Source organism: Triturus cristatus, chromosome 3_2 (assembly GCF_964204655.1).
Source record: "Triturus cristatus chromosome 3_2, aTriCri1.1, whole genome shotgun sequence".
NCBI lineage: Eukaryota > Metazoa > Chordata > Amphibia > Caudata > Salamandridae > Triturus > Triturus cristatus.
In genome coordinates, this window is record NC_140584.1 from 1,063,305,354 (window position 1) to 1,063,332,136 (window position 26,783).

General features: G+C 50.6%; 1 protein-coding gene across 7 annotated transcripts in view; it reads left to right on the forward strand.

Moving 5' to 3' along the window:
* The window catches only part of GTF2I (general transcription factor IIi), a 1,662,009-nt gene that overhangs the window by 1,304,317 nt on the left and 330,909 nt on the right, over positions 1-26,783 (forward strand). For all 7 annotated transcript variants that reach the window (XM_085649796.1, XM_085649797.1, XM_085649793.1 and 4 more), the window contains 2 exons: positions 10,209-10,274; positions 12,658-12,841. In XM_085649796.1, the coding sequence (XP_085505922.1) occupies positions 10,209-10,274; positions 12,658-12,841 (250 nt within the window). The remainder of the gene's footprint in view (positions 1-10,208; positions 10,275-12,657; positions 12,842-26,783) is intronic.

Here is a 26,783-nt window from a genome sequence, read left to right on the forward strand (position 1 = left end):
ATGTCTCTACCAGATAAGACGTCATCGAAAGTAAGTAACTTGTCCTTTAATTCCAAGGCTTTCCAAGAGAGCCTTTGACCTTTTCCTTCCAAGTTAGTTTTCCCACTAATTTCTGGCCTGGTACCAGTGTACAAGGTGTACACACTTATGTTTTTTGTGGAACGTTCCTCTCTGTCACGATATTTAGATATTTAATTGGGTCTGTGTCATAAGGGGCTATTAAGAAACCCTACAAACTTTTCTGAAAAGAAGCCCATTGAAAGTATTTTGGTCTCAAATTAGGGAGGTGGCTTGCTTTCTAGTCTTATCTCAAAATATCCAGACAAATTCCTAGAGAAAAAAAACAGTTCATGATTGAGACTGTAACTGTGATTTTTCAAGCGATTGGAATTGTAGACTTTATGGCTTCCTTGGACTGTCAGGAAGAGTAAATTCACACGGTTTTCATAGAGTTCTGCAGGAAGTTGCTCTACGTCATGGTGAATGAGTAACACTACCAATTCACAGTTCTCCTTTTTTCCCCATAGGCCTTCTCCACAGCTTTTTCATTTGTGGCTGTACATTTCAGGAGAAGGGAGAGGTCAGGGCTTTGCCTTTCTGGACATTTGGCAGGTGAAAGCCTGTTTATAGAGACAGTCTTGAACTCTGTAAAACGTGTTTTCTCTTTGTTAAATCTTCAGAACATACAGCAACATATTGAGCTCTACCAGTACCATATTGACTATTCTAAGATTTGAGTGTTATTGCATCCTTCATCTTTGAGCTGTGAATACGACCCTTGTAATGAACCCTTCAAGATAAATAAAATCAGTATTTGGATCAACTGTAGGATCCCACTTAAGTCGTCAGCACTTGTAGAAAATTGTTGCAAACTAATACTCTTTCTGCCTCAGGGGGACTTCTATATGATCTTTTAATCAGCTGAGCATGGTCCTAGCTATGACAGACGTTTTGCAGCAGAAATCCTTTTTTTTTTTTTTTTTTTTTTTTTTTAAAAACCTTTATTTGTGCATATTAAAAGAACAAATACGGGCCTACAACCATCAGGCCGGCCACAAAACGGTTAAGCACTGAGACAAACATTACATCCCCTGTGCATCAATGGTCAAGATTAGCAACGATTCAGGAGTTATACACTGGAGAGATCCTTGACACCAGGGGAAGGAGAAGTAAAGGTTAATTTTAAGGTTTTCAAAATAATTTTATCGAGGAAAAAAGTCAGTAGAGGATAGAACCAAGGAGATTCGAGTCCGCAAGATGGCTTCATCACACAGGAGAGCAGCAGCATCATTAGAAACGGCCATAGAAAATCTCAGACAGTGAGGCGTTGCAGTTATATAACAGGATAGTCACATGAGTAAATACGCACCCCTCCAAAGCCGCCCCCACTCAATCCACCCCACACCCGGACCCCGAATCGGAAACAAGGATAGCGCAGAGACATAGAAGAAAAAGGCCCATAGAACTAAAAAGAAACAGTTAATTACCCCCCCACCCTACACCAATGCGGAGGCTACGGCCTGCCCCCCCCCCCCCAGCATAGTGCCTGTCGCCCAATGAACCCGAAATATAGACAAGAGAGAAAGTAGGAATAAAGGAAAGAAAATAAGAAAACAAAGAAGAAAGCGGGGAGGAGCCCACGTAACCTCGGAGCGCCCGAAACCACCGGCCAACTACGTCTCCACACACTGAGAACCCACTACACCCAAAGGCGGTCGTGTGAAGATAACGTGTCACAACAATATAAGGAAGGCAGACAAATCGCGACGAGTGCGCACAACCTATGCAGACAGTTCCAGTCCCAGTCCAGCCCATCCGTGAAACCATGGTGATAGAAAGCAATCTAGCCCTGGCCCGATCGCGGGCGTAAGATTAGACTAGCCCCCACATGAAGGCCCCGCAGCCCGTGCAAACAAAGACAATATGGCCGCTTGGGAGAAGATGGAGAAGTAGAGTCACAAAATGGCCGCCGATCATCTATTGAGGTCCCCTTGTGCACCATATAAAATCCAGACCTGGCCTGTAAAGTACAGGAGTTCCACATAAAAGAAGCCGTAGGCCACCGTGAACAGTTCCTCGAGGACGTCAGGTGTCGCTCAGCTGGATACTCTTGCGGGCGCGGTGAGGCAGGCAACAACAAAGCAGGCAGCAATGAACGGGGAAACAAAGTGTCCACAATTGAGCAGGAGATCGATTGATCCTGGGTGCCGGGAAAGCCAGATGCTGACACCAGTGCAGCACGGTTATACCCAGTCGTTGCGTCCCCGCAAGAGGACAGAAGCACTGGCAGACCCACGTCTTGTTGAGAACAAACGGGGCGCTCACGACCCGCAGCCGACAGTATGGAGTCGAACCGCTCACTCAGCGTTTGCAAGCCAACACACAATTGCAGACGAAAGTCCCGCAGGGCAGCCAGAACGGAGCCGCATGTCAGCGGAAGCTGCGCCCCCACATCGGCAGCAATCCGGGACGGCACTGTGGAGCTGAAGTCTGGTAGAGGGAGGGCGAAGCAGGCAGCGGGCGAGACCGGAGCATCACCCCCCAGCAGCGAGCAGGCAATCAACGCCATGTTTTACCGCTGAACGGTACAGTGGCCAGGGGGGGGGGTCGTAACAAGGAGGCAATTCCCCGCAGGTCTGCGCCGCAACAGGTGAAAGCCAACAGTCGCTTCCCCTCTCTCGGACTCTCTTTGCAGCCGACTAGGCAATAGAAGAAGGGGGTCTGCAGCCTTCCACAGCGCGGGCCACAGAGCGGGGCAGGAGACCCGCCACACCGGGGCTTACCCTATAGCTCCAGCCCGTCAGGTGAAAGGTGAAGGAGGTGTCCGGGCGTCTCTCCCCCGGCTCGTCTGGCGACAGTCCGTGGTGTGAGGCGGGATCGGGGCCGCGGGGCTCTGATTTGCGCCGGGGGTCCAGTGACTGCGGAGCTTCCAGGGGGCCGACCAAGGCCACAATGGAGCAGGGGTCCAGCGCGGAGAACAAAGGCACCAAGAGCTCCGGCATCCGGGCGGGCTCAGACTCCGGGAAAACGGCGGCGCGGTCAGCGCGTCGTCGCGCACGTTGCACCTCGAAAATCGGCGAGGATAGGAATCAGGATGATAGTCCGAGGCCAAGGGCCGGCGGAGCCGGGCGCTCAAGCGTCTGCTCCGGTCGCCATCTTGGCTCCTCCCCAGAAATCCTTTTCTGGATTCACATGATGTTCTAGTGGTTGGGTCCAGAATAGTTTGTCCTCCTTTTCTCTCTCTTTTTGGGCGTCATTGACCACCATATGGTGTTAAGTCCATCCCCAGTATGACATCAGACAATGCCCCGGAAGTTCCTGTGCATGGTCGCCATCTTCAGTTTCTATTTTCTGCTGTTGGGTCTGGAAAAATGACAGAGGAGCGCCAAAGAATCTTTGGAAGAACCAGAAAAAAGTCAGCGGTTCAGAGAAGGGGAGCATTTTTTTTACCCCAACTGGGGACCCCGCCAGTGAATGAGGAGGAGAGAGGAAGAAGAGGGTCATGGGAAATAGCCCCTTGAATTCTGCCTAAACTGTCATCACAAGTGGACGCAGAGGGACCCACTCAATGTCTGCAACTTTTGCCAGCCCAAAGACTGCAAGGACGAGGACTGCGAGGCACTCTGCCAAATTTGAGCCGAAGACAATCAAGCCAAGATTCTGCCAATGGCTAGCACACCACACCATGACTAGCAACCACAAGACACAGGAATCCCTGAAAGACCTTTGCCTATCCAGCGAGGATGAAGAACATTGAAGAGGCTTAGGCAACACAGGGAGGAGAGTCATATACTGAACAAAGTGCCACCATTGCTGAAAAGATAAAGATGACAAGGAAAGTGGCGAGAGACACTGAAGAGAATGGCAGATGGTAAGAAAACTGACATAAGTTTCAGATACTAAATCCTCTAACTCCAAATCCTTGAAAGTGGCCTCGGCGTCTAAACAACCATTGACTGACGACCAGCACAAGCATAAGGAGCTCATGGGTCTAGACCAAAGGGTCAAATCTTCAAGTAAACCCTTGACACAAGCATGTGCTTGATAGAGCGTGAAGGAAAAGGGCAAGGAGCTAAATGCGAGAGAATCGCCGATGCCGAAAAAGAGGATACCCCTACGCTCGATGCCAAACAAAGAACGCTGTAGGTCGACCGCAAGAATCGAAGGCTCAAGGTTCAAATGGCAGCCTTCCTTCAGTAAAAAAAAAAAAAAGGAGTTCAAACACTCCCTGAAGGAGTTTTGCCTTCCCACAAAACCTTTGGGGAGTGCAAAGATGGAGGAAGAGCAAGCTAACATCAAAGTACCCTCGACCCCAGAGCAGCATGAGGAAGAACAGGAAGAATTCTTCTTGTTTGAGAATGACGAATTGTCAAAGTTCAAGGAACATGGCCAGTTCGAGGATACATGGCAGAATCTCGACACAGAGTCCCCCGAGGAAGGCATGGATAACTATTGATCGAGGCATTCCCCAGACGACCCACCCATGTACAACAACCTTATGCAGAAAGCGGCAGACCTATATGGTGTCCAATTGAAGGAAGGAAAGGAAATTTCTCATGCCTTCCCAGAAGGCTAACCTGTACCTGCCCATGCTCCCCAGCAGCCTTGACCAGGGGAAGGAAGACTTCAGTGAATCAGCTACAGCAAGGGAAATAAAAGCTTGTGTGAAAAAGAAGTATTAACACTCCATGAAAGACCCCCTAGACATCAAGGGGAACATCCCAGCCGACCCCATCATTGTGGGAACATGCCCCCACATCAATGGGGCACCATCAGAGAAGAAAAGAGATTAGATCTAATGGGCAGAAAGATGCAGGATAGCCAACTCTCCTTAACACATACTGCCACCAACAGAGAGACGATATCGGGGGACCGATGCAACACCTCACAGAGCCAAAGCTGTTGTCCAGGAAGGAAGAAACCTCACCAACTCATTCTTCAGGTCTGCGCTGAATGCGGCAGACACAGCCAGCAGGCAGATGTTTAGAGTCACCATACTCAGAAGAATTGCCTGGCTGAGAGTCTTGGGCTTCAAACGGGAAGTACAGGCATCGGTCCTCAATATGCCTTTCACGGGTGAGGCCACACCACAGTACACCGGGGGAGGGAGGGGCAGAACAGGAGTTTTCCTCCTGACTGGATGGCAGTCACCTCAGACAATTGGATCGGAAACAAAATAACGCACGATTATGCATAGAACTCACCAGACGCACCGCCTGATGTTCCTCCAAGAACCTTAAGGGAACTTACTCAGTTGTGAAAAGAGGTCAAGGACCTTATCCAAACCCAAGCCATAGAGAAAGTCCCTCCAAATGAGACAGGCGGTGGCATCTACTCAGCGTATTTCCTAGTACTAAAACAAGAATTGACACTGGGGACAAATCTAGACCTCAGCTATCTATAGTTAATTTGAACGCACCGTTTCAAGATGACAGCGCTACAAGAAGTAATTTCACTCCTAAGAAAAGAGGATTACATGGCCACCTTAGATGTAAAGGATGCCTACCTGCACATACTAATGAACCAGAGACACAAGAAATGCCTCGAATTCATCTTGGACGAGTCAAACTTCTAATTCAGAGTGCTACCGTTTGCCATAAAATCCGCTCCAAGGGTGTTCACCAAATGCCTAGAGGCAGTGGCAGTACTCCTGAGGAGACAGGGTATGTAAGTCTACCCATACCTCGACAACTGACTGGTAAAGGCCAAGTCGAAACAAAAATGGCATGAGGACATGCAAACAGTTATCGTCATGCTACAACTCCTCGGGTTCACTATAAGCCATGAGAAATTATCACAACAGTCGGAGCAGGTGAAGGTATTCCTAGGTGCAATCCTGGATGTAAGAGAGAATGTCAGCAATAGCAGAGCAAGCTCATCTCAACCAGAAGGGGCAGTTTCTAACAGCGAGGATGTAATGAAATTGATGGGCATAATGGCATCATGCATCTCCCTGATACAACATGGTAGACTACAAATGCGACCTGTACAAGAGTAGATCTGCAATGGATGGTCGGAATCCAAGGTGAGCTGTGAAGATCTAGTTGTTGTTACAGCAAGGGTGCAAAAGGAAATGGAGTAGTGGAGTCCGACAAATGTGAGGATATGGAGACTTTTCAAGCTACCAGCTCCCACAGTGACCATAATCAATCAATCATTTGTAGAGCGCGCTACTCACCCGTGAGGGTCTCAAGGAGCTGAGGGGGGAAGGGGGAGGAGAACCGCTACTGCTCGAACAGCCAGGTCTTGAGAAGTCTCCTGAAGGTCAGCAGGTCCTGGGTCTGTCGCAGGTGAATGGGGAGGGCGTTCCATGTCTTGGCGGTGTGGTGGGAGAATGATCTGCTGCCGGTGGTTGATCGGTGGCTGTGAGGGACGGTTGCGAGGGCGAGGTCAGCAGAGCGAAGCTGGTGGTTAGGGGTGTAGAAGGTGAGTCATTTTTGAGGTATGTTGGTCTGGATGATGGATGCATTCCACAAAGGCTTGGGCGCACACATTGATAGTTTGAAGGTCCGAGGATTCTGGAGTCCCGCAGATGCCCTGAAGCACAGAAACCACCTGGAACTTAAGACAGTCTCTTCTTGGTGCCGAAAGCATTCCAGACACACATGAAGGGGCAGACGATGCTCATACAGACAGACAACACAACAATAATGTTCTACCTCAAAAAGCAAGGAGGAACAAAGTCCTTCCCACTATCAACACTTAGGCAGGAGATATGGAAATGGGCGATCCTAAGGTACGCGACCTTAGTGACCATACACCTCCCGGAAAAGCAGAACACAGAGACAGACAGACTGAGCAGAAAAGAAAGCATCTCACGTGAATGGAAGATGAAGCCGGCGGTACTGGTCAGCGTATTCAGATGCTGGGGCAAACCAAGCATAGACCTATTTGCAAGTCCAGAAAAAACATCCAGGTTCCCACACAACCAATCTGAGGTGAATGCCCTGTTGATAGACTGGTCTGGGAGATTTAAATACACCCTTCCATCGATTCCCTAGATCCTACGGGCACTGGACAAGGCCAAACACCCCGCAGAGCGCCAGGCAGACATGGTATTGGGATCTACTAGAAAGGTCCAGAGGACGTATGATTTCAATCAGAGCAACACAGGATCTGTTTACTATGCAAAGTAGAATTGTGTCACACAGAACCAGCCATACTCTGCCTTGCAGCGTGACTCATGAATACCTGGAATTTGGACACCTACAATTGCACTCTCCAGGTCAATTTAAGTAATGAAGGAGGCTAGAAAGCCAAGCTCTAAGAATTGCTACATGGAAAAGTGAAGCAGATACACCCATGGGTCTGAGACAACCAAACCATGTAGACAAGGACAGAATACGGTTCTAACATCCCTCACCCACCTACTGGACAGCTGCCTGAACTATGTATCACTAAAGGTCAATCTAGCCACCATAGTAGCCTACACCAGAGGAACAACAGTGAAGTCTCTTCACACTCCCAGTACTGAAAAGGGTCCTGGAAGGATCAAAGAAAGTAGTACCACCAAGGGCCACACCAACACCAGTGTGGAACCTGAACACAGTACTCACACAACTGATGATGGAGCCATTTGAGGCAATGCACAAAGCGGTTAGGAAGCTTTTAATTCTAAAGGCAGCATTTCTAATAGCGGTCATGTCCCTTTGCAGAGTCTGTGAGCTACAAGGACTGACAAACCAGGAACCATACCTTTAAATCCACAAGGACAAGGTTGTTTTGCGAACAAACCCACAATTTCTGCCCAAAGTGGTTTCACAATTACCATGTCAAACAAAGCATCCGAGTACTGGCTTTTTTCCATGATTCAAAGTCGCAGGCAGAAAGAACTCTGCACACATTGGCTGTGCAAAGAGCACTCATGTATTACCTACAAGTGACAAAGGCAATTCAGAAAGTGAGCCAATTCTTAGTCTCGTTTGACAGAGCGAGCAAGTGCACACTGGTAACGGAAGTAATGATTGTACATTGGATAGTGCAAATTATACAAACCTGCTACTGAAGGGCTGGGAAAACGCTTCATACGTCCCAGGGCCACTCAGCCAGAAAGAAGGGTTCAACCCTAGGGTTCCTAGCAAACATACCTATTAGTGATATCTAGATGGCTGCAACTTGGTAATTCCCACACACCTTCACAAAACAGTACTGCGAGGACATGCGGTGGTGATGTCCATCAAAGCCTGAACCAGACTCCCCCTGATGTATGGTAGGAAGGCCTTTAATGGTAGGCGATTGGCCAACACCTTCAATAGATTAATATGAAGGTGGTTTTCCTCCGGAGTGCAGTCTCTTCACATCTTCACCACTCCCAGATGACCTCCCCAACCTATCAATGACATGTATTAGCACTGTCAACTCTGGGTGGGAAGGTAGAGGGATCTGACACTGGTAAGGTTGCGGTCAAGAAGCATCCACTCCAGATTTGATGCCGTCTACTCCGAAACTTGGATGGCACTGACTGGTTTTCTTGGTGCTGTGCACACTGTGACTGTAGATGCCACTGCAGACCTTGCATATGCCACCTGTCGAAGTGGACAAGTATAATGCACAAAGGAAACAGGCCATGAAACCTCTGAGCTGCTCTCACCCAGATCTAAGGCCGAGGCTGAAGCTTCAGGATCATAGCCCGAATGCCGTTAACTGGTTGTGGCGGAGGAAAGGCCCTGAACTGCACCATGCCTTAGACAACTCCTGCAAAAAGCAGGTCTTTGCAAAAGAGCTCCTGGTGACTTTGCCATGTTGATCGAGAACCCCAGTGATGTCAGGAAGTTTGCTGTCAAGGTAGGGTGAAACTGGTATTCCCAACATCCGAAAATGTGCAGCTGCCACCCCATCACTTTCATGAACACCCAAGGGGTGTTGGTACGGTCGAATAGGAGCACTGTAAACTGGCAATGCTCTTGACCAAATTTAAACCTCCGGTAACGTCAGTGAGACTACAGGATGGATACATGCGTCCTACTGGTCCAATGCTACCATACCCTAGGCCAGTATGAGCAATTGGAATTTGTCCTTCCTCAAGAAGTTCTTCAGAGGGTGAAAATCTAATCTAAGGCTAAGGACTCCATCTTTTCCTTGGCACGAGGCAATAGAGGGAGTAACATCCTTTCCGTACGCGTATCCGTGACAGGATGTCCCTGAGAGCCCATTCCAACAGGGCTAAGGCTGCTACCACTGTTCTAACATGCCGGGTGCTTGTCCTTGACATCTACCAGTCTGCAACAAGGGTATCAGTGCATACATTCACAAAGCATTACTGAATTGAAAGCCAAGTCGGCGGGAAGGACTTTTCACCCACTCAGTCCTGCCAGACATGTAGGTCTTTGTCCACTCCACAGTACCTCCACGTAGAGAGGTGCAGCTTTGATATCAAATTTAAGTGGAGGAATCTGCAGTTAAAAGAATCCCTCTGAAGGATAAGTAACGCACCTTCGGTAACCCTCTTTTTGATGGATACTCTCTCTAACCGTAATTCCTTACTGCCCTCTTGCCTCCCCGGTCTATTGAGTGGCTTCTTCTTAACGCCTAAAAAGGTCCCAAGTTAGGAATCTTCACACTGGGACCAACTGACGCTCCTTGTTTTTCTTCGCGGAAAGTGATACGCAAGAACTGACATCAGCAGCAGGGTGGCGCTATATGCAGCTCCACGCCATCACTTCTTGGCAGTACGGAGCGAGTAAAGAGCCACACAGTGCCACCTTGTGGTGTGGGGAAGCATTGCTGGAAAATGTTCCTGGATCTAGTCTGGTGCCGGGGAGTATTCTAAGCCAAGGAATCTGCTGTTGGATACAGTATCCCCCAGAAAGTGTGCTAGCAAGTGACTTGTTAATTTTACTTTTGCAATAGTTGTTCTCTGAGTAACATTTTCTTAAAGTATTACCTTCCAGCACACCGTTTCGGAATGGGAGTTAGTGATGCTCACTCCCTGCAGCACTAACATCTGGCCAATTCAGATATAAGGTGGATGAACAAACAAGCGTGGGGGACGCATTGAGAAGTGTATGTGAAAATCTAAAGTTTTACTACTGTTTAGGTGTTTGCTACATCACATTGCATGTCCATGCCAACTCCTATGGTCTCCCCTGGTGAGGCCCATTCTGCACACTCAGAAGTATATGGAATTTAAATTATAAAACTTTATGGCCTTTATGTTTCGTAAGTGATCTGGATATACAACATATTTACACTGAATCCTTTGTCAACAGAGGCCTGGAATGCCAAAATTACAGAACTTAAACAGAAAGTGGATGCACTTTTTAATGAAAAATGTGGTAAGTGTGAAGCAATGTGCTTGGACTCTTTTAATACTTATTAGGTGCATGTTTTAGGTTTCACTATTGTTCCATAAGTAGTTATTATAATACATTTGTTTCAGAAAAGTAGACTAAAATGTGACGACACCAGTGCCCCTTTTACCAGGAGTGATATCCCTGGAGGGAATAGCGCTCTGGGCAGGTACAGATCTTCAGTTTCTGGGCCCAGATTGGCCAGGATTGCAAGTGCCAGCCACGCTGATGATGTCACCGAAGAGGCCTGGGAGAGGCTGCAAGGGCTACTGTGCTCGCCTGCCTTCCTCCTGGGGCATAAGGAAGCAGCAAACACTCTGCCTTTCACCACTACTCCCGCCCGCATGATAGGCACAAACAAACCCCACATCTATTTACTATTTACTCCAAGCAGGTGGTAAATCGAGGCAGATGTGGACGCGGTCTTTTCCTCAGAATGTTTCACAAATAGGTGGTCCCAACGGGGGAAGTGTAGAACTTGACTTTCACAGCAGTGTGTTCGGATCCGGGGTACAAACACCACTAGCACAATTCGTTCTAAGTTATGTATTCATTTTGTTCAATGTATTCTTTGATATATGCAATTCAAGTCATTAGACTTAAAACAATTGTGCGGTGCCCCAAGAGATTGACTATTTGTGCAAAAAGTGCATTTGTGTTATGTACAGAAATATATACACATGTGGCTAATAGGAATATATGATGTTACACCGCGATCAAATACCACACGGTAGGTTACAAGACGGACGTTACAACGTCCGCGTTGTTACCACGCATGGCATTACAACGCAAGTCGTTTCTACGACTTGCACTAGATGGCATGCTGGACTTAAGAATAGTATAAATTACTATTCCTACTCCAGTTAGCACAGCAGCAGGGAATGTGTTGGACTTAAAATCCAACACATTCACTGGTGTTGCACGCCATCTAGCACAAGTCGTTGAAATGACTTGCGATGTAATGCCATGCGTGGTAACAACACGGACGCGTGGTACTGACAGTGTTGTCTCCTGGCTAATAGGGATAGTAGGATATTTCGACTTAGCACCCATGGAGCGAGTGTTGCTATCCACCACCAATATATTAAAACACAGTCCACATGGGTTATTTTGGCGACATTTCGACTCCCTAAGTATGTATTATACAAAACGGGGTCGTCATCAGAACGAAATATTGTCCAGCCCAGGTTACTGGGTTGCTCCATTTATATTCAAGGATTGTCCCCAGAATGGGCAAACACACTGAATTGAGCTATGTATGCCTAGTCCCGGCTGTTATTCCCCATTTTGTGGGGGAAAAACTTGTCATCCATGTATTTTGGTGTCAGGACATGAGCTGGAATCGGTAGATCCAGCGGCACCCCCTGCCCCCAAACATCATACTCCTAAGATGTGGGACCTTGGGATAAGAGCTACCACAGCTTTATTCCATCGCCTTTTCTTCGCCCGCACATCACATTACTACAGTAGAAAGTCTCATCAGTAGCTGGGAGGACGGCTGCATCTCAGGATACTTACACCTCATAAGTGTGTCATTTAACTGCAACAACTGGAAAATTCCTCTGCCTCCCTTGGGAGTCAGTGCCTTCGCCCTGGGCCTTCCACTGTTTTACATTTGACAGCAGACTGATAATGCGCACAAGTGTGTCTCTGATCAGTTCCTGTTTGATCTATAGGAATGAATCGAATCCTATTGGATTTTCTTTGAACTTCAATCCCGCCCTCTCACTTATTTCAATCTCCGTGTTTCACCCCTCATCCGAATGGAGCTGGAAGCTCGCGCTTACCAAATCATTTCTGTGGAACCCTTGACTTGTGTCATAAGAGAGTGACCCTCCTACTGTTCAGAGTGACACTGAACTCTGCTATTTGACATCTCTGAACAGCGCTTAGAGGCGTTCCCCATTATATAGCGTACAGCCTTATTCCTTTGACAGATCGTTCTGTTTCGGCTACTCTTGGTGGAAATAGTTTGTTTCCTAATGAACTCCTCATCCCTGCACCATGGACATCCTCGAGTGCTTTGGGGCGTGACACGCTTTTGTAACAGCGCCAGTGAGAACATCTTTGTTTCCATACTAGTCCTCTCTGCAGCAGATCAGCCTGTGAAGGGATGGGCCGAGGCTTGGGCATGTGTCTCGCTTAGCTCGTGCCTGTGCTGGACTCGAGCAGCGGGCCCTGGTGTAGGTGTAGCAACGCTGAGGTGTAGCTTTCTGGTTATTCGTCTGTAGGTCTCTGAGCCACACACGGGTTCTATAGGATTGAGCAGATCATTCTATTTCCCGCTGTCCCTCCCCCCCCCCCCCCCTCCAATAAATGTATTATCACTGCCTTCTCGTTTACCCCACATTGTCTTTCTTTGTCGCAGGGGAAGCGCTGGGTCTCGACAAGCCCTACACCGTCCCGTTTGCTCTCTTCGAATCGTACCCTGAAGATTTCTACGTCGAAGGTCTGCCCGAGGGAGTGCCTTTCCGTAGGCCATCGACTTTTGGCATTCCAAGGCTGGAGAAAATCCTCAGAAATAGAAACAAGATCAAATTTTTCATCAAAAGGTAGGGTGCTCTCGCCGTTGAATTTTTACGCGTATTTAGCACTTTGCACCAACAGGTGTTTCTCTGGCAAACCGAGTAAAAGGCAGCAGTGTCTTTTTAAACTTCTGTAGATTCTGATTGTGTTAAATCATTAATGAGACTATGTTCTGCATCATAATTCGACATGTTATTTTGCTGTGGTTTATATTAAAAGAAATGCATGTAGATGAAGATGCGCTAAGACAGAGGAACCAGTCCTTTGCTACCACCCCATCTCTCATCTCCTCCCGTCTCACCCCTCCCACTTCCTGACCCTGTGCCTCGTCCACCACCACCACCTAATTTCTCACCTCCTCCCCTTCTGTCTCACCCCTTCCACTTCCTGACCCTGTGCCTCTCTCAACAGGGATCTATCTACACACTCTGGCCGAGACAGTCCAGGATCCATTCATGACCTTTATGATGCACCTTTCAACCCACAACCACATGGCAACCCATGGAATTTCTATGATATTTACTCCGCTAGGAACAATGACCCAGATCTTTATCCTGCCATGCCAGCCTCACCAGACGATACCACCTCGTATCTTGAGGTGCTCCACAGGGCAGCCACTTGCAACAAAGTGAAAATGCATAACACACAGGAGCATGAAGACTTCTTGCTGGAGAAGCTCCCCTCCACTCAGCACTCCATCTAATACCTCTCAATGTTAAACGCTCCTGACATCTTTAAACAGCCAGTTAAGGCCAGGAATCACCCCCAGGGTGGGTAAATAATATATTTCCCTCTGACCCTGCACACATCAGGGGCTCTAACTCTCTCCTGACTCCTTAGTCGTCTATACCTCCCGGAAGTTTGCCAACACCCAGGGCACCTTTGATGCACGACCACCACCAGACAAAGAAAGCAAAAAGAAAGCCGCAGCAGGTAAGCACGTCACTGCTCAAACTGTGGCACATTGACAACTCTGTCTGTTTGCTCTCTAAGTATGACTGGGCGCACTCCAGCATCTCCCCAACTAGAACAAAAAGTGAGGCCAAGACTTCGTGGCAGAGGGCAAGATGATATCAACAACAATCAGATGTGTCCTTATTCGCCACCACGCCTGGCTCTGTGTTTCTGGCTTCAAGCAAGAATGACAGCAGCATCTGATAGAGACTACTAGCCGCAGATTCCTTAACGTAGAATTATCCCCAGGCGTGAGACTGGATCCGGAAGATTTTTGCCACAGCATCTCTGCGCACCAGGGGCGGTACCACGCGACCCCTCCCTGACGTTGTCCGCGGACATGACATTAGAGAGGTCACATAAGTCCCAGCCTGGCACGCTGACGTCAGTTTCCTTCTTTTTCGCGTGCAACACGGATCCGGAGTGTGTTCCCTTGACCTGTTTTCAGGTTCTTTTACCACCTTTGGGCCGGGAACAGTGTGCAATGCCTTCGGACTTCAAGACGTGTGCTTCTTGTGCGCGCCAGATGTCGGAGATTCTACGGACTGCGAAGCTTGTCAGCATCTCAAGCCGAAGTCCCGGCGGGAGCGCCAGGTGAAATTGTTTTCGGCCCGCTTGTCCAGATTGGTCTCATTGCAGCGTCCGTCTCCTACCTCGGAAGGGTCCAGAAGTCGTCCTTTCCGGCTGTGGCATCGTCCTTCACCGAGGCCCCACGGGCGGCGTCTGCCCGCCGGTAAGTCCTAAAGCTTACCACCGAGGCTCTGTTCTCCTTCTGATAAGGGCACGGGTTCCTCTTGGGACGTGCGCCCTCACCCGTCGCCAGCCTATCCGCCGTTTCCTGGCGTTGGGGCGACGAGGGCCCAGATGAAGGCCTACGCTATGGCTCTGCAGGCTTCTTTGGGCCCCCCTCCTCTTCCTGCGATATCCGTGGATCCCTCGCCATGCACAGGGCCTTCTGCGGACTCGCCGGCGGCTTCGCCCCCGGCGCTGACAAGTTCGGCGCCAGGTTTTGGAGGTGTGGTGTCATCGAGGTGCGGCCCTTGGGGGTTCCCCTCTTCGACCCATGGCATCACTGCCTCACCGCAAAGCCCCGCGGGGTTCCCTGTGGTGTCGCAGGAGGTCGCCGGGACTCTCGGCTCGTCCCAGAGTCCCCCTCGGTCTTCCGGGCAGGTGGCTGCCTTACCAGAAGACGGCTTTCCTCCCCAGCCCTGGCGGCAATGCAGGTGGAGGCCGGGATCCGGGGCGCCTCCCTGGGCCCCTCTCGGACCTCGGCACAGGCGGCTGCCTCGTCGGAGGTCGAGTTCATTGGCTGCTTCGGCTCCGACCCCGCCACCACGTGGTGGTGGAGGTCGACTCGGCACCCTTGGTGGACACTTCGGCGCCGCTCGAGGACTCGCCGGCGCCTGTGGTGGACTCCCTGACGCCGTCCCGACGTCGGATCGTCAACTCTTCTCCGGATGGCCATTCCTCTCCGGAGGATTGTCATCTCCTTGTCTCCTCCTCACCGGAGACTGGACGCCGCGTTGTTGCTTTTTCCCCGGTGGCTTCCAGGGTGGGTTCTACGCCGTCTCCGTGTCCACAGCCCACGGACCCACTCTTCTGTTCCCTGCAGTTGTCTGCCCCGCAGGCTTCTCCACCTTCTCCGGAGACCCCTCAGGTCCCTCGCTCATCCATGGGCCTTCCGGCCTACAGGGGCTGGCCTTTTCTTCCTCCAGCAGGGCACGGGGATGGGCAACTTAGTCTGCAGCCTTCGCCCACGGAAGAGTTGCTTTCCCCCCCTACAACGCCCTACGGAGGCGAGTGTGGCCTTTGTCTGGGCCATTTCCACGGCCACCGGCATTTTGCAAATGGGCAATCTGGTCGCTCCATTCCCAACGGACCACTTTTTAGAGGTTATCCACCAGGGCTCTGGTGGAGGGGAGCCACTTCTCCCATTTGAAGCTTCGCTTCACAACTCTCTTCTGGGGGCGCCCTGCAACGGGGGATCCGATGCCTCAGCCGCTCCTTCACCGCCACCGTCCTGCCCCGCACGATCCGGTCTGCCTTTTTCCCACCCATCTGCATAGGGCCCTGTCCTGCGGGCTGCTTTTCCCTCCTTGCCTTCGGTGCTGCTCCCGCCTTCACGGGAGGCCCGGTGGTTGGACTCCTGGGCGCGTAACATTTTCGCCTCCACTAGTGCTTCTCTGCGTGCGCTCAACACGCTTTGTGTGTTGGCCAGGGCTACTTCCGACCTGTGGGATGCAGCGGAGTCCATTCTGTTTCGCGCCTCCCAGGAGGGTGCCTGCGCTGATCTGCGACACCATGTGCGGGATGGTCGGGAGTTAGCTACATTTATTCTCCGTTCGGCCTTGGACGTCTCTGATTGTCTCGGCCGCTCTATGGCGAGTTCTGTGGCCCTCCGCCACCATGCTTGGTTGCGGGATGGTGTCTTTCCGGAGAATGTTCGGGAGCGTCTTGTTGACCTGCCTTTTGATGGGACTCTGTTTTTTCAAACCCACGCATATTCCGTTATTAAGCGCCTCCTTGCAGGGCTCCATCCCCCTCCCCTCCGTAAGCTTCGGCTTGTCCGTCCTCCGGTGTCTTATGAGAGGCGTTTATCCCACCTTTCTCTTTGGGGCCTTGTGTTTCGGTTGGCCCGTCTGTGTGCGACTTGAAATGCCTTCAGGGTCCTTCAGTTGGCCCCTCTGTTCTTTTGGCTGCTGGTTCAGCTCTTGAGCTTTGTGGTGAGTGATTTTGGCTGTTAGTGAAGCTGTATAGGTCCTCAGGTTGGACCCTTTGTGAATTTTTTGGCTGATTGGTAAGCCGTCTGTGGTGTTTTCCACAGGTCTTTTATGTTCTTGACCGCTGCTGCGGGTTTCCCTAATAGGTGTTTCCCTGTTTTGTTTTGGGACGAGTCATCCCCTAGGTGGGGTAATTGTTGGCTATTGTATAGCTCTGTCTTAAGCTGGGTGGGTGTGGATACCTTCTCGGTTTCTTCGCATTTTCCTGGCGTCACTGTATACCGCTTGGTGCGGTCTCTCTTTTTCTTCCGCCTTAGCGCAGCTTCTGCTGCTCCAGGTTCTGTCCCGCTCTGTATCCGATGATGTTTCTACCCTTCTTCTACAGAGTTTGCCTGTTGTCCATTTTGCCTTCCCTCTTCAGCCTCTGGATCGCCAGACCGACTTTGTTGTGTTGTTTACAGCGTCGTGTCTTGGTGTTTCCACCTTGTTCTCCGCCACTGCTCCATAGTATTTGCCGGCTGTCTGCTGCGCACGCCTGGTTGTTATGGTCCACCTCCGAGGGCCTCGGCGTGTCAGTGTGTGCTCCTGTCCCATGCTTTGCTGGCGCTTTGCACATCTGTGTCTTTCTTCTCACGTCTGCGCTTATCGGCTGTGGAACCATTCCTGCCTTGTTCCCTGCCTCGGGACAGACACCTGTTCAGCTGTCCCCTTCGCTGTGTGTGTTCTCCTGGGGCGGGCTCTGCCTCCGTTCCGCCTCTTCTCCTTGGGTTTGAGGGTGGCTCTTTCTTCCTTTGGTACTCGCTGGGTGCTGTCTGTCCCTCTGAGTTTTCTGGCAGACGCCCTTTGCTCCTTGGGTAGGATTGTGGTATCCTGGCCTTCCCTTCTCCTTGTTCTTGCTTACATCTGCTTGGAGGGGGCTGGGCCGTGCTTCCTGTCCCCAGGACACATCCCTTTTTGGGGCCCTGTGTTCTTCAAAGCTGGTGAGGTTCTCTTGCACCCATCCTCCCCTCAGAGTATGGCTAGGGTATCTATTCTACGTTAAAGAATCTGCAGCTAGTAGTCTCTATCAGATGTACAAGTTACTTACCTTCGGTAACGATGTATCTGGTAGAGACGATTCTAGCCGCAGATTCCTTCACAGCCCACCCTTCCTCCCTGTTGTACGAAGACCCTTCTGCTTGGTCTTCTGAACTCGCCTCCCTCCTGGTGGCATTTGTTTTCTGTGGGTGCTCTCCTACTCTTCCTGCCTGGTGGGACACTTTGTTCTCTTTATTTGTTCCACTCCTTCCTTTCTGGTACTTGGTCGGTGGGTTCATATGTATTGTTGCATCCCTGCACCCTGGTTCTTCCAGTGTGGGTCCTACTCATAATCTTCGTTGCTTGGGGTTTCTGACTCCTCTGCACTCCTCTGGGTTGGGGTCTCTTTGCTATGCCTCAGCCCTTGGCTTTTTACAGGGGATACGACACTCCTTGCTGGTGTTGTCTTAGGGTGATATGTCGTTCCTCATCTGTTCTGGACTTGTCGCCCTTCACTGTTATAGATTGTGGTTGCTGACTTTGTCGTCTGCCCCGACATTTTTTCACATGTTTTTCTGTTTCCGGGGGGATATCGCCTTCGCCTTGCGGGGTTGTTTCTCCTTCCTTGTCATGACTTTCAGTAATGATGTGCTTGGCACTGTCCCTAATGGTGCTGTTCCTCACCATTCGCTTTTTTTGTTTCACTGATTTTTTCGCACACTGTTCCCATGATCTCACAGTTTTGTTGGTGATGGCTCCACATTGTGGCGCGGAAAAGTTCTCTAAAGAAAACTGACGTCAGCGCACCGGGGTGGGACGTATGTGACTTCGCTGACGTCACATCTGTGGACGACATCAGGGCGGGGTCGCGTTGTACCGCCCCCGGGGCGCAGAGATGCTGTGGCAAAAAATTCAGGATCCAGTCTCACGCCTAGGGATAATTCTACGTTAAGGAATCTGCGGCTAGAATCGTCTCTACCAGATACATCGTTACCTAAGGTAGGTAACTTGTACATCTGCTCAAACTGCCTTTCGGTGGCGAGCACCTCCACCGACCGCAGGATGACCAGATGTTCTAGAAAATTAGAAAGGACACCAAAACTGCAAAGGCCATTGGAGCACTCCAAACCCCTTCTACCTGGAGCTCCTTGTGCAGGTCCTAGTACCCGGGAGGATCCAAAACTACCTCTCCCGAGGCTTCAACCTCCTTTCAGAGGCAACAAACCCAGCAAACCACTACCAGGGGCGACTTTAGAGGGGGATACAAGGGCAATACCTCTAGGGGCAAAGCAAAGGCTGGGCCACCAAGGGTGTCTCCCCCACCAAACAGTAACTCGCTTACACTTTCACCTGACCACATAACACCTGTCGGGGGAAGACTACATGGGTTTCTGCTATGGTGGGTGAAAATTACCTCGAATCAATGGGTCCTTGACTATGGATCCTGAGCAACTGGGCCAAGTATCCTTTCTGCACTTGACTCCCAGTGGTAGCTATGGATGAGCTGACAAAATCTCCTTTTGGGGGGTAGGGGTAGGATTGGAGAGGTGTAGATGCATGTAAGTGAACACAACTCATAACTCAAATTGCATACTGAAACAAACAATACATTAGTGTCCAGTCCAATACTTACTCTTATAAGTATTCTACATGATTCTACACATGCAAAGGAATAACGACATTCATGAGCAATAACGCAATTCTCTTCAGGTCGGAGCTCTAGTAGTTGTCAGGCAAATCCCTGTCCCACCCTCTTCCTTATAACGTGGTTGGGATTATTCCCCATTCACTGGTGGCCACATCCAGATAGTGTTCACTAATAGGCTGTAAGTAAGAATTCCACTTTGACTCTTCAGAAATTATTCAAAAGTATCTATGGTGCTGCAGCATCGATAGCAGCGAGCCCAATTCTAATCTTACCCGATCTGGCGGTATGCAAACGTTCAGCAGTGCAGCGAGTGCCCTCACTACGGGTTCTCACAAGTCTGGATCGTGTTTGGCGAAGTCAGGCTGTCGCAGTACACACGGCAGCAGGCGCAGGCTCCCTCTCTCTGAGATGTCTGTCGGCTTGTCCCAGCAATTGGATCTGCTCCTCAAAAACGAGGTAAGTCACTATTCCCCTCACTGTGGGGGGGAGGTGGGGAAATTAGATTCTCCAGCTCCCGAGTAGAGGCCAGTGAGGGTGTGACAGCAGACCCTCCTGGCATACGGGGTAGCCAATTAAAGGAGTAACAAGTCTTCTGGCAACAATAGTTCAACGGTGGCTCCTTCTGGCATACGGGGTCACTGCAAAGAGGCAGTGTGGACATGGCTCTTCCCGCACGGCGCTAGTGACACGTCTCAGATCACGGCGGCCCTCTCCTGGCATTCGGGGATTGGCGGATCACTTTTGCTCATGGGCAAGACTCGATCGGTGCACAGCCGTTCCCTCACACCTCACTCAGGGAGTCCTCTCTGTAGGGCTCCTGACTGGTCTTTGCATCCTCCAACTCTCTCCTCTTCCTCACAGGAAGCACTGGTCTTGGTAAGGAGGCAGGCACTTGTGCTCCAGGGCAGGTAATTGTTTTCCCTAGGTAATGTTCCGTCATCCAACAGAGAGACTAGCAGGCCTTGGCCCCCATTCTCGGTCACAGGCAGAAGTCTTAATGAGTTTCCCCTTCTCACACAGTGTGTTTGTTAGCAGATGACAAATTTTGGAGAATCAACCTCCCATTCTAATAGTCCTTTTCAATACACTAAATATGATTTAGGGTCCGAGTCTCTGAGGTTTTATGTTTGGGTTCTAACTCTTTTGAAGTGTACATTTCTCCTTTTCTTTCTTCTTAAAAGGCTGTCTGTCGCAGCAGGAAAGACTTCAAAGTTGATAGACACAGTTCATGGGAGTGACCAGGGTTCACATCTGGATGTCAGCCACAGTGACATGTGCATCAAAATGTTAATCCTGAGCACCTAGCTCTGCTCTTTATGATTCCCCTATTAGCCCCATCTTCCTCCTGAGGTGTGTCCAGGCCCCTTTTTTGTGATCTATTACTGAATCACAGAGCACCCTTTTGAAGTGTAATGGGGAAGTCTCTTCCTCCTTTCCTCCAGTGTATGTCTCACCCCACTCACAGGAATGCAGCAATGCACACATCTGGGGGATTCCTCTACTCCTCCCAAGCATAGATACACCCAGCATATGCTTTCCTTGCACAGGCACTGCAGCCCTACATGTCTCATGTAATGTATTCCTCAGAGGCATACATGCCCTCAGCACATACTCAAATCCTATATGCGCTACACAGGACTGCTCTATCCCTATCTATACTGTACCCTTTCCAGGCACAAATACATCTGCGCTGCTCAGCTCCCCACATGGTGACTTAAGCACACAACAGCAGAACTTTTAATAAGGTGAGTGGGCCTGTAGGCCTCACTGTAGTGCCACAGGGTAAAAAGGACATGTTCACTTCTACTGATCACTACATGGAATGCTGCCATCACTCTGTTAATGCTGCTCAACTCTTGGTGAAGGCGATAGCCTTCCACCACTATGAGGTAGTGCTTTGGGTGTCCTACCCAGTCTGACAAGACCACAAGCCGTGAGAGAAGCCTATGTCATGGAGCACACGCATGTTGTGTGTTTACATATGACACAAAAATCAGCATTAGGGATCCAGGCAACAGTACAGTAAGGGGCTCGGGGCAGGGGTACATATCTTTTACCATGCTGAGGACTATTCCGTCCCAACACACAGTCTCTCCCCAGAACATCAGTGCCTCTTTCAGGAGGCAGTAGAGGCACTCATTTGCAAGAGGGTCATAGAGCTTGTGCCGCTCCACCACCACAGCAAGGGAGTGTACTCCCTTTATTTTCTCGTTCCCAAGAAGGACTGTTCTCTCAGGCCCATACTCAACCTCAGGCCCCTCAACAAATACAATCCTGTCAGAGCACTTCCACATGGTGACAGTCCAGGATGTTATCCCCTTACTATAGCAAGGTGACTTCATAACCGCCCTCGACCTGAAGGACGCCAACTTCCACATCCCGATCCACCCTGCACATCTTCTATTCCTACATTTTGTGGTAAGTGACCAGCATTTTCAGTTCGAAATGCTGCCCTTTGTGGTTACCACCGCCCCCAGGGAGTTACAAAGTCTCTTCGCATGGTAGCTGCTCATCTCAGGAGAAACGGTGTCCACGGTTCCCTTACTTAGATGACTGGTTGATCAAGAGCGAAACAGAGCAGCAGGCCACCATAGACCTGCTATACGGTATATGATTCACCATCAATACAAAGTCCTACTTCCAGCCCCTTAAAGTTCAGCCCTTCTTGGGTCAGTACTCTGCTCTGTCACTGGAAAAAGCCAATTCGAGCCCAACAATGGTTCAAGCTTTCCAGTCGCTGCTCCCCCTTTTTCAGCCAGATTTCCAAGTAATGTTCAGGATGGCCATGCAGCTCATCTGCAGGATGGCCTCTTGTATTGCAATTGTTTCCTATGCCAAGTTACACATACAGGAGTGCCTAGCTGCATAGTGGTCATGAGCAGAGGGTCACTGGGAGGATCTAGTGTTGATCAGGGGCAGCACTCATATCTCTCTGCAGTAGAACAGCCCTTTTTTTCGGCCTAGTGCCTCAAACGACCATTGAGCACCTTCCTCACCAGGTTGGAGGCCCACTTACTGGGTTGGCCATCAAACAAGCAGGCAAGGTGATTCTCAGCTACATCCAGCACAAGGTAGTCCTCATTTGCACAGGCAACATGACCGCCATGTTTGACCTACAGAAGCACGGCGGCACTCACTCTCCGCAGTTGTCTTCATTAGCCCAGGGCATTTGCAGTGGGTACTCCATCACAGAGTCTCTTTAATGGCGAGGTACCTACCAGGAGTGGGAAACGACTTTGCATACCGGCTGAGCAGGATACAGCAAAATATCCATGAGTTGGAACTCCACCCACAAGTCCTACTCCTGTACTTCCAGTGGGTATTACCCGATGTAGACTTATTTGCCATCACCCAAAGTTCCCCACAGTCCATGGGCAATGAACTATGGAGAAACTGGTTGGGGATATTTGCCTATTATTTTCCTCCTCTCCCACTTCATCCGTATGTGGTTCAAAAGTTTCGGCAAACATCCCTCACCGTCATTCTGGTGGCCCCCACCCAGGCCAGGCATCCTTGGTTCACCACCCTTTTCAACCTCTCCCTTGTGCCTCACCAGATGCTGTCCAACTGGCCTTCTGGTGGGACTTCTCACTTAGAGCCAGTGCACGCTAAGACACCTGAGCCCCAAGCTGCTAAATCTTGCAATTTGGCTCTTGAGGTCCTAGAATTTAGCTATCTCAACCTACCTCCATATTGCATGACCATCCTGAAGGAGGCTTGCATGCCCATAACAAGATCCTGCTTTGCATCCAAATGGAAAAGGTTTGTGCATTACTGTATTCCCAGTCACATCAGCCCTCTCCAAGCAGCAGTCCAAGACATTGTCTGTTATCTACTTCACTTGCACAAATCGGGCCACGCTTATGCCTCCATTAGACTTCATTTAGCTGCAGTTGCTGATTACCTTCAGGTCAGAGAAGACATTTCACTCTTCAGGGTCTCAGTCAATACAGTCTTTATGGAAAGACTTCAGAGTCATTACGCCGACGACACCCAGCTCATCCTCTCTCTCATGAAGAACCCCAAAGACACCAGACACAGCTTCCAAGAAGGAATGAAAGACGTTGCAGCCTGGATGAGCGACAGCTGCCTAAAACTGAACTCAGAGAAGATAGAGGTCCTCGTCCTCGGACCCTCCCCAACTGCGTGGGACAGCTCCTGGTGGCCCCCTGCCCTTGGAAACCCACCCACCCCGATGGACCACGCCCGGAACCTCGGCATCATTCTAGACTCCTCTCTAACCTTGACCCGCCAGATCAATGCCGTCGCCTCCACCTGCTTCAACTCCCTCTGCAAGACCTTCAAGTGGATCCCCCAAATGCAGAAAGACCGTCACCCACGCACTCCTAACCAGCAGATTGGACTACGGCTACGCCGTAATCAACAAAACCCTACTACGCAAGCTCCAAACCATCCAGAACACCTCAGCCAGACTCCTCCTCGGAACCCCACAACATGAGCACATGACCCAGCACCTACGAGACCTCCACTGGCTCCCCATCGAGAAGAGAGTAACCTTCAAGCTACTCACCCACGCCTACAAATCCGTCCACAACATCGGACCCAAATACCTCAATGAAAGAGTCTCCTTCCATGTACCCAAAAGACACCTCCACTCCGCCGACCTCTCCCTGGCAGAGACCCCATGCATTCGCAGAACCAGAGCAGGCAGTAGAGCCTTCTCCTAAGTCGCAGCAAAGACCTGGAACGAACTCCCAGTCAACATCAGACGCTCCCTCACTCGGCACACCTTCAAGAGCCTCAAGACCTGGCTCTTCGACTGATCCCAGGGCTGCCCCCTACCCCTGCCCCACCCCAAGCGCCTTGAGACCCTCACGGGTGAGTAGCGTGCTTTATCAACCCCTGAGTGGTTGATTGATTGATTCCAACCAGGGTGCCACCTGCCTCCTCATGTAATCTCATTGTGAGGAAATTAGCTGTACCTCATCAATAGCCCTAAGCACTGAATAGTCTGGTTCACGGTGGCCCATGAGCACTTTCAATTTGCATTGCCTACTTTTGATCTTACCAGCCCCCTTGGGTGTTCACCAAGGTGATGGCAGTGGTTGCAGCTTATCTGCGGAGAGCAGGGTGCCAGTCTTCCCCTATATCGACAACTGGCTGTTGAAGTCAGGCTCGACCCAGGCTGTCGTCTCCAACCTCCAGACTACATTGGACCTCCTGCACTCGCTGGGGTTCGCGATCAATATGCCGAAATCACACCTGACTCCCTTTCAGATGCTCCCTTTCATCTGAGCTGTTCTGAGCATGATGCAGTTTTGGACCTGAACAGCAAGTCCAGGATATTCAGGCTATGATACTGATGTTTCAGCTTCTATCCTGGATAACGGTGAGACTGACTCTGATGCTTCTTAGCCTCTAGCATCCAGCTTCTGACACAGCCCGCTGGCATATGCGGGCTCTGTAGCGGGACCTGAAGTTCCAGTGGACTCCACATCTGAAAGAAACACGTTAGTGTTAGATTCCTTACATTAGAATATCCCCAGGCAAGTTTTCGCTAGCAGTACCTCTGCGCGGCAGTAGGTGGTGTCGTGCAGCTCCTCGTCCGTCACTGGCGTCATATGCGCCGAGATGACATCACGGAGACTACTTAGGCGCCACCCATGCGTGCTGACGTCAGTTCTTTCTTTTTCCGCGCAAGTAAGCGCAGATCCGGTTAGAGCATGTACCTTAGTCACTTTCTGACTATTTTTTTGAGACTTTTTGTCTCCTGTAAGCTTGAGTCTACTCTGGTGCACGTAGGGATGCCTGGTTTTAAGTCTTGTGGGGCCTGCCGTCGCAAAATGCCGGTGGCAGACCCCACGTCTGTCTCTACTGCCTGGAGAGCGACCACGACTCCTGCTTCTGTATGTACTGTCTGGCCATGGCCCGAAGGCCTTGAGGGAGCGGCGCCCGAAGCCGCTTGAGCTTCTGGAGTAGTGGGCGATCCGACTTGCTCTGAAAGCCTTCCTTCCCTCTGTCCGGGGACAGGTAGTGCAGGTGTTCACAGACCCCACCATCGCCATGTGGTATTGCAACAAACAGGGCGGGGTGGGGTCGTGGAGCCTATGTCAGGAGGCTCTGCGCCTCTGGACATGGCTGGAACATCGGGGCATGTCTCAGGTGGTTCAATACCTGGCAGGCTCCCTGAACGCCAGGGCGGACAAACTCAGCCGCAGATGCATGTTGGATCACGAATGGCGTCTGGCCTCGGACGTGGTGCAAGGTCTCTTTCTGCAGTAGGGAGATCCTTGGTTAGATCTATTCGCCACCGAAGAGAACGCGCAATGTCATCTATTCTGCACGTTGGAATTTACAAGGTGGTACTCGCTCGGAGACGCTTTTCGTCGCGAGGGGAGTTGCGGTCTGTTGTACGCCTTTCCGCCTATACCACTTCTGCCCAGAGTGCTGAATAAGATCAGAGGCGACCGGGCCCAAGTCATTCTTGTGGCTCAGGATTGGGCAAGAAGAGTATCCCAAGCTACTCAGTCTGGCAATCTGTCCTCCGATCCCACTGCCTCTTCGGGAGGATCTTCTGTTGCAGCAGCAGGGGACGATCCTTCACCCGCACCTGTCCAGCCTCCACCTCCATGCGTGGAGATTGAGCGGTGACAGTTAACAGCCTTCGACCTTCCTGCCGAAGTCTGAGATGTTATCTTGGCAGCCAGGCGTCCCTCCACTAAAACGGTATACGCCTGCAGGTGGAATATATTTGTGGCATGGTGCAGAATGAAAGCTGTGGATCCCCTTTCTGCCCCTCTTTCAGAAGTTCTTCTGTTTCTCCTTTCTCTGGCCCAGCAGGGCTCTGCCCTGGGCACCATCAAGGGCTATCTCTCGGCCATCTCCGCCTTTTTACGGCTTACAGATCAACCTTCTCTTTTTAAGTCCCAGGTTAACTGTCTCCTAAAAGGCATTATGCACACGTTTCCTCCCCTACCGTTCATAATGCCTCAATGGGACTTAAATTTTGTCTTGACATATATGATGTGCACTCCCTTCGAGCCCCTTCATACCTGTCCTTTGCGTCTTCTCACTCTCAAGACGGCTTTCCTGGTAGCTATCACCTCTGCCAGAAGAGTGAGTGAGCTCCAGGCTCTTTCTTCCAAACCTCCTTTCCTTTCTGTTCATCCGGACAAGGTGGTTTTAAGGACCCGTCCTTCTTTTCTGCCCAAGGTTGTCACGCCCTTCCACATTGGGCAGATCATCACTTTGCCCACCTTCTTTCTGCCTCCGCATGCTTCGAAAGAGGAAGAGAGGCTCCACCGTCTGGACCCAAAACGTGCGCTCTCGTTCTATCTGAAGCGCACACAACAGTTCCGGGTGGATGATCAACTCTTTGTTGGCTACGTGGGCACCAAAAGAGGTCGGGCTGTGCACAAGCAGACCATCTCTCGGTGGGTCGTTCTCTGTGTTAAGGCCTGTTACTCGTTGGCTAAGAAGGAGCCTCCTGTGGGGCTGCGTGCCCATTCTACCAGGGCAACGGCAGCCACTACTGCCTTGGGACGCGGCGTCCCCTTGCAGGACATTTGTCAGGCAGCTACGTGGGCCTCGCTGAACACGTTTACCAAGCATTACTGCCTGGACAGTCCGGTCCGGAGAGATGCCTTCTTTGGCCGTTCTGTTCTCCGT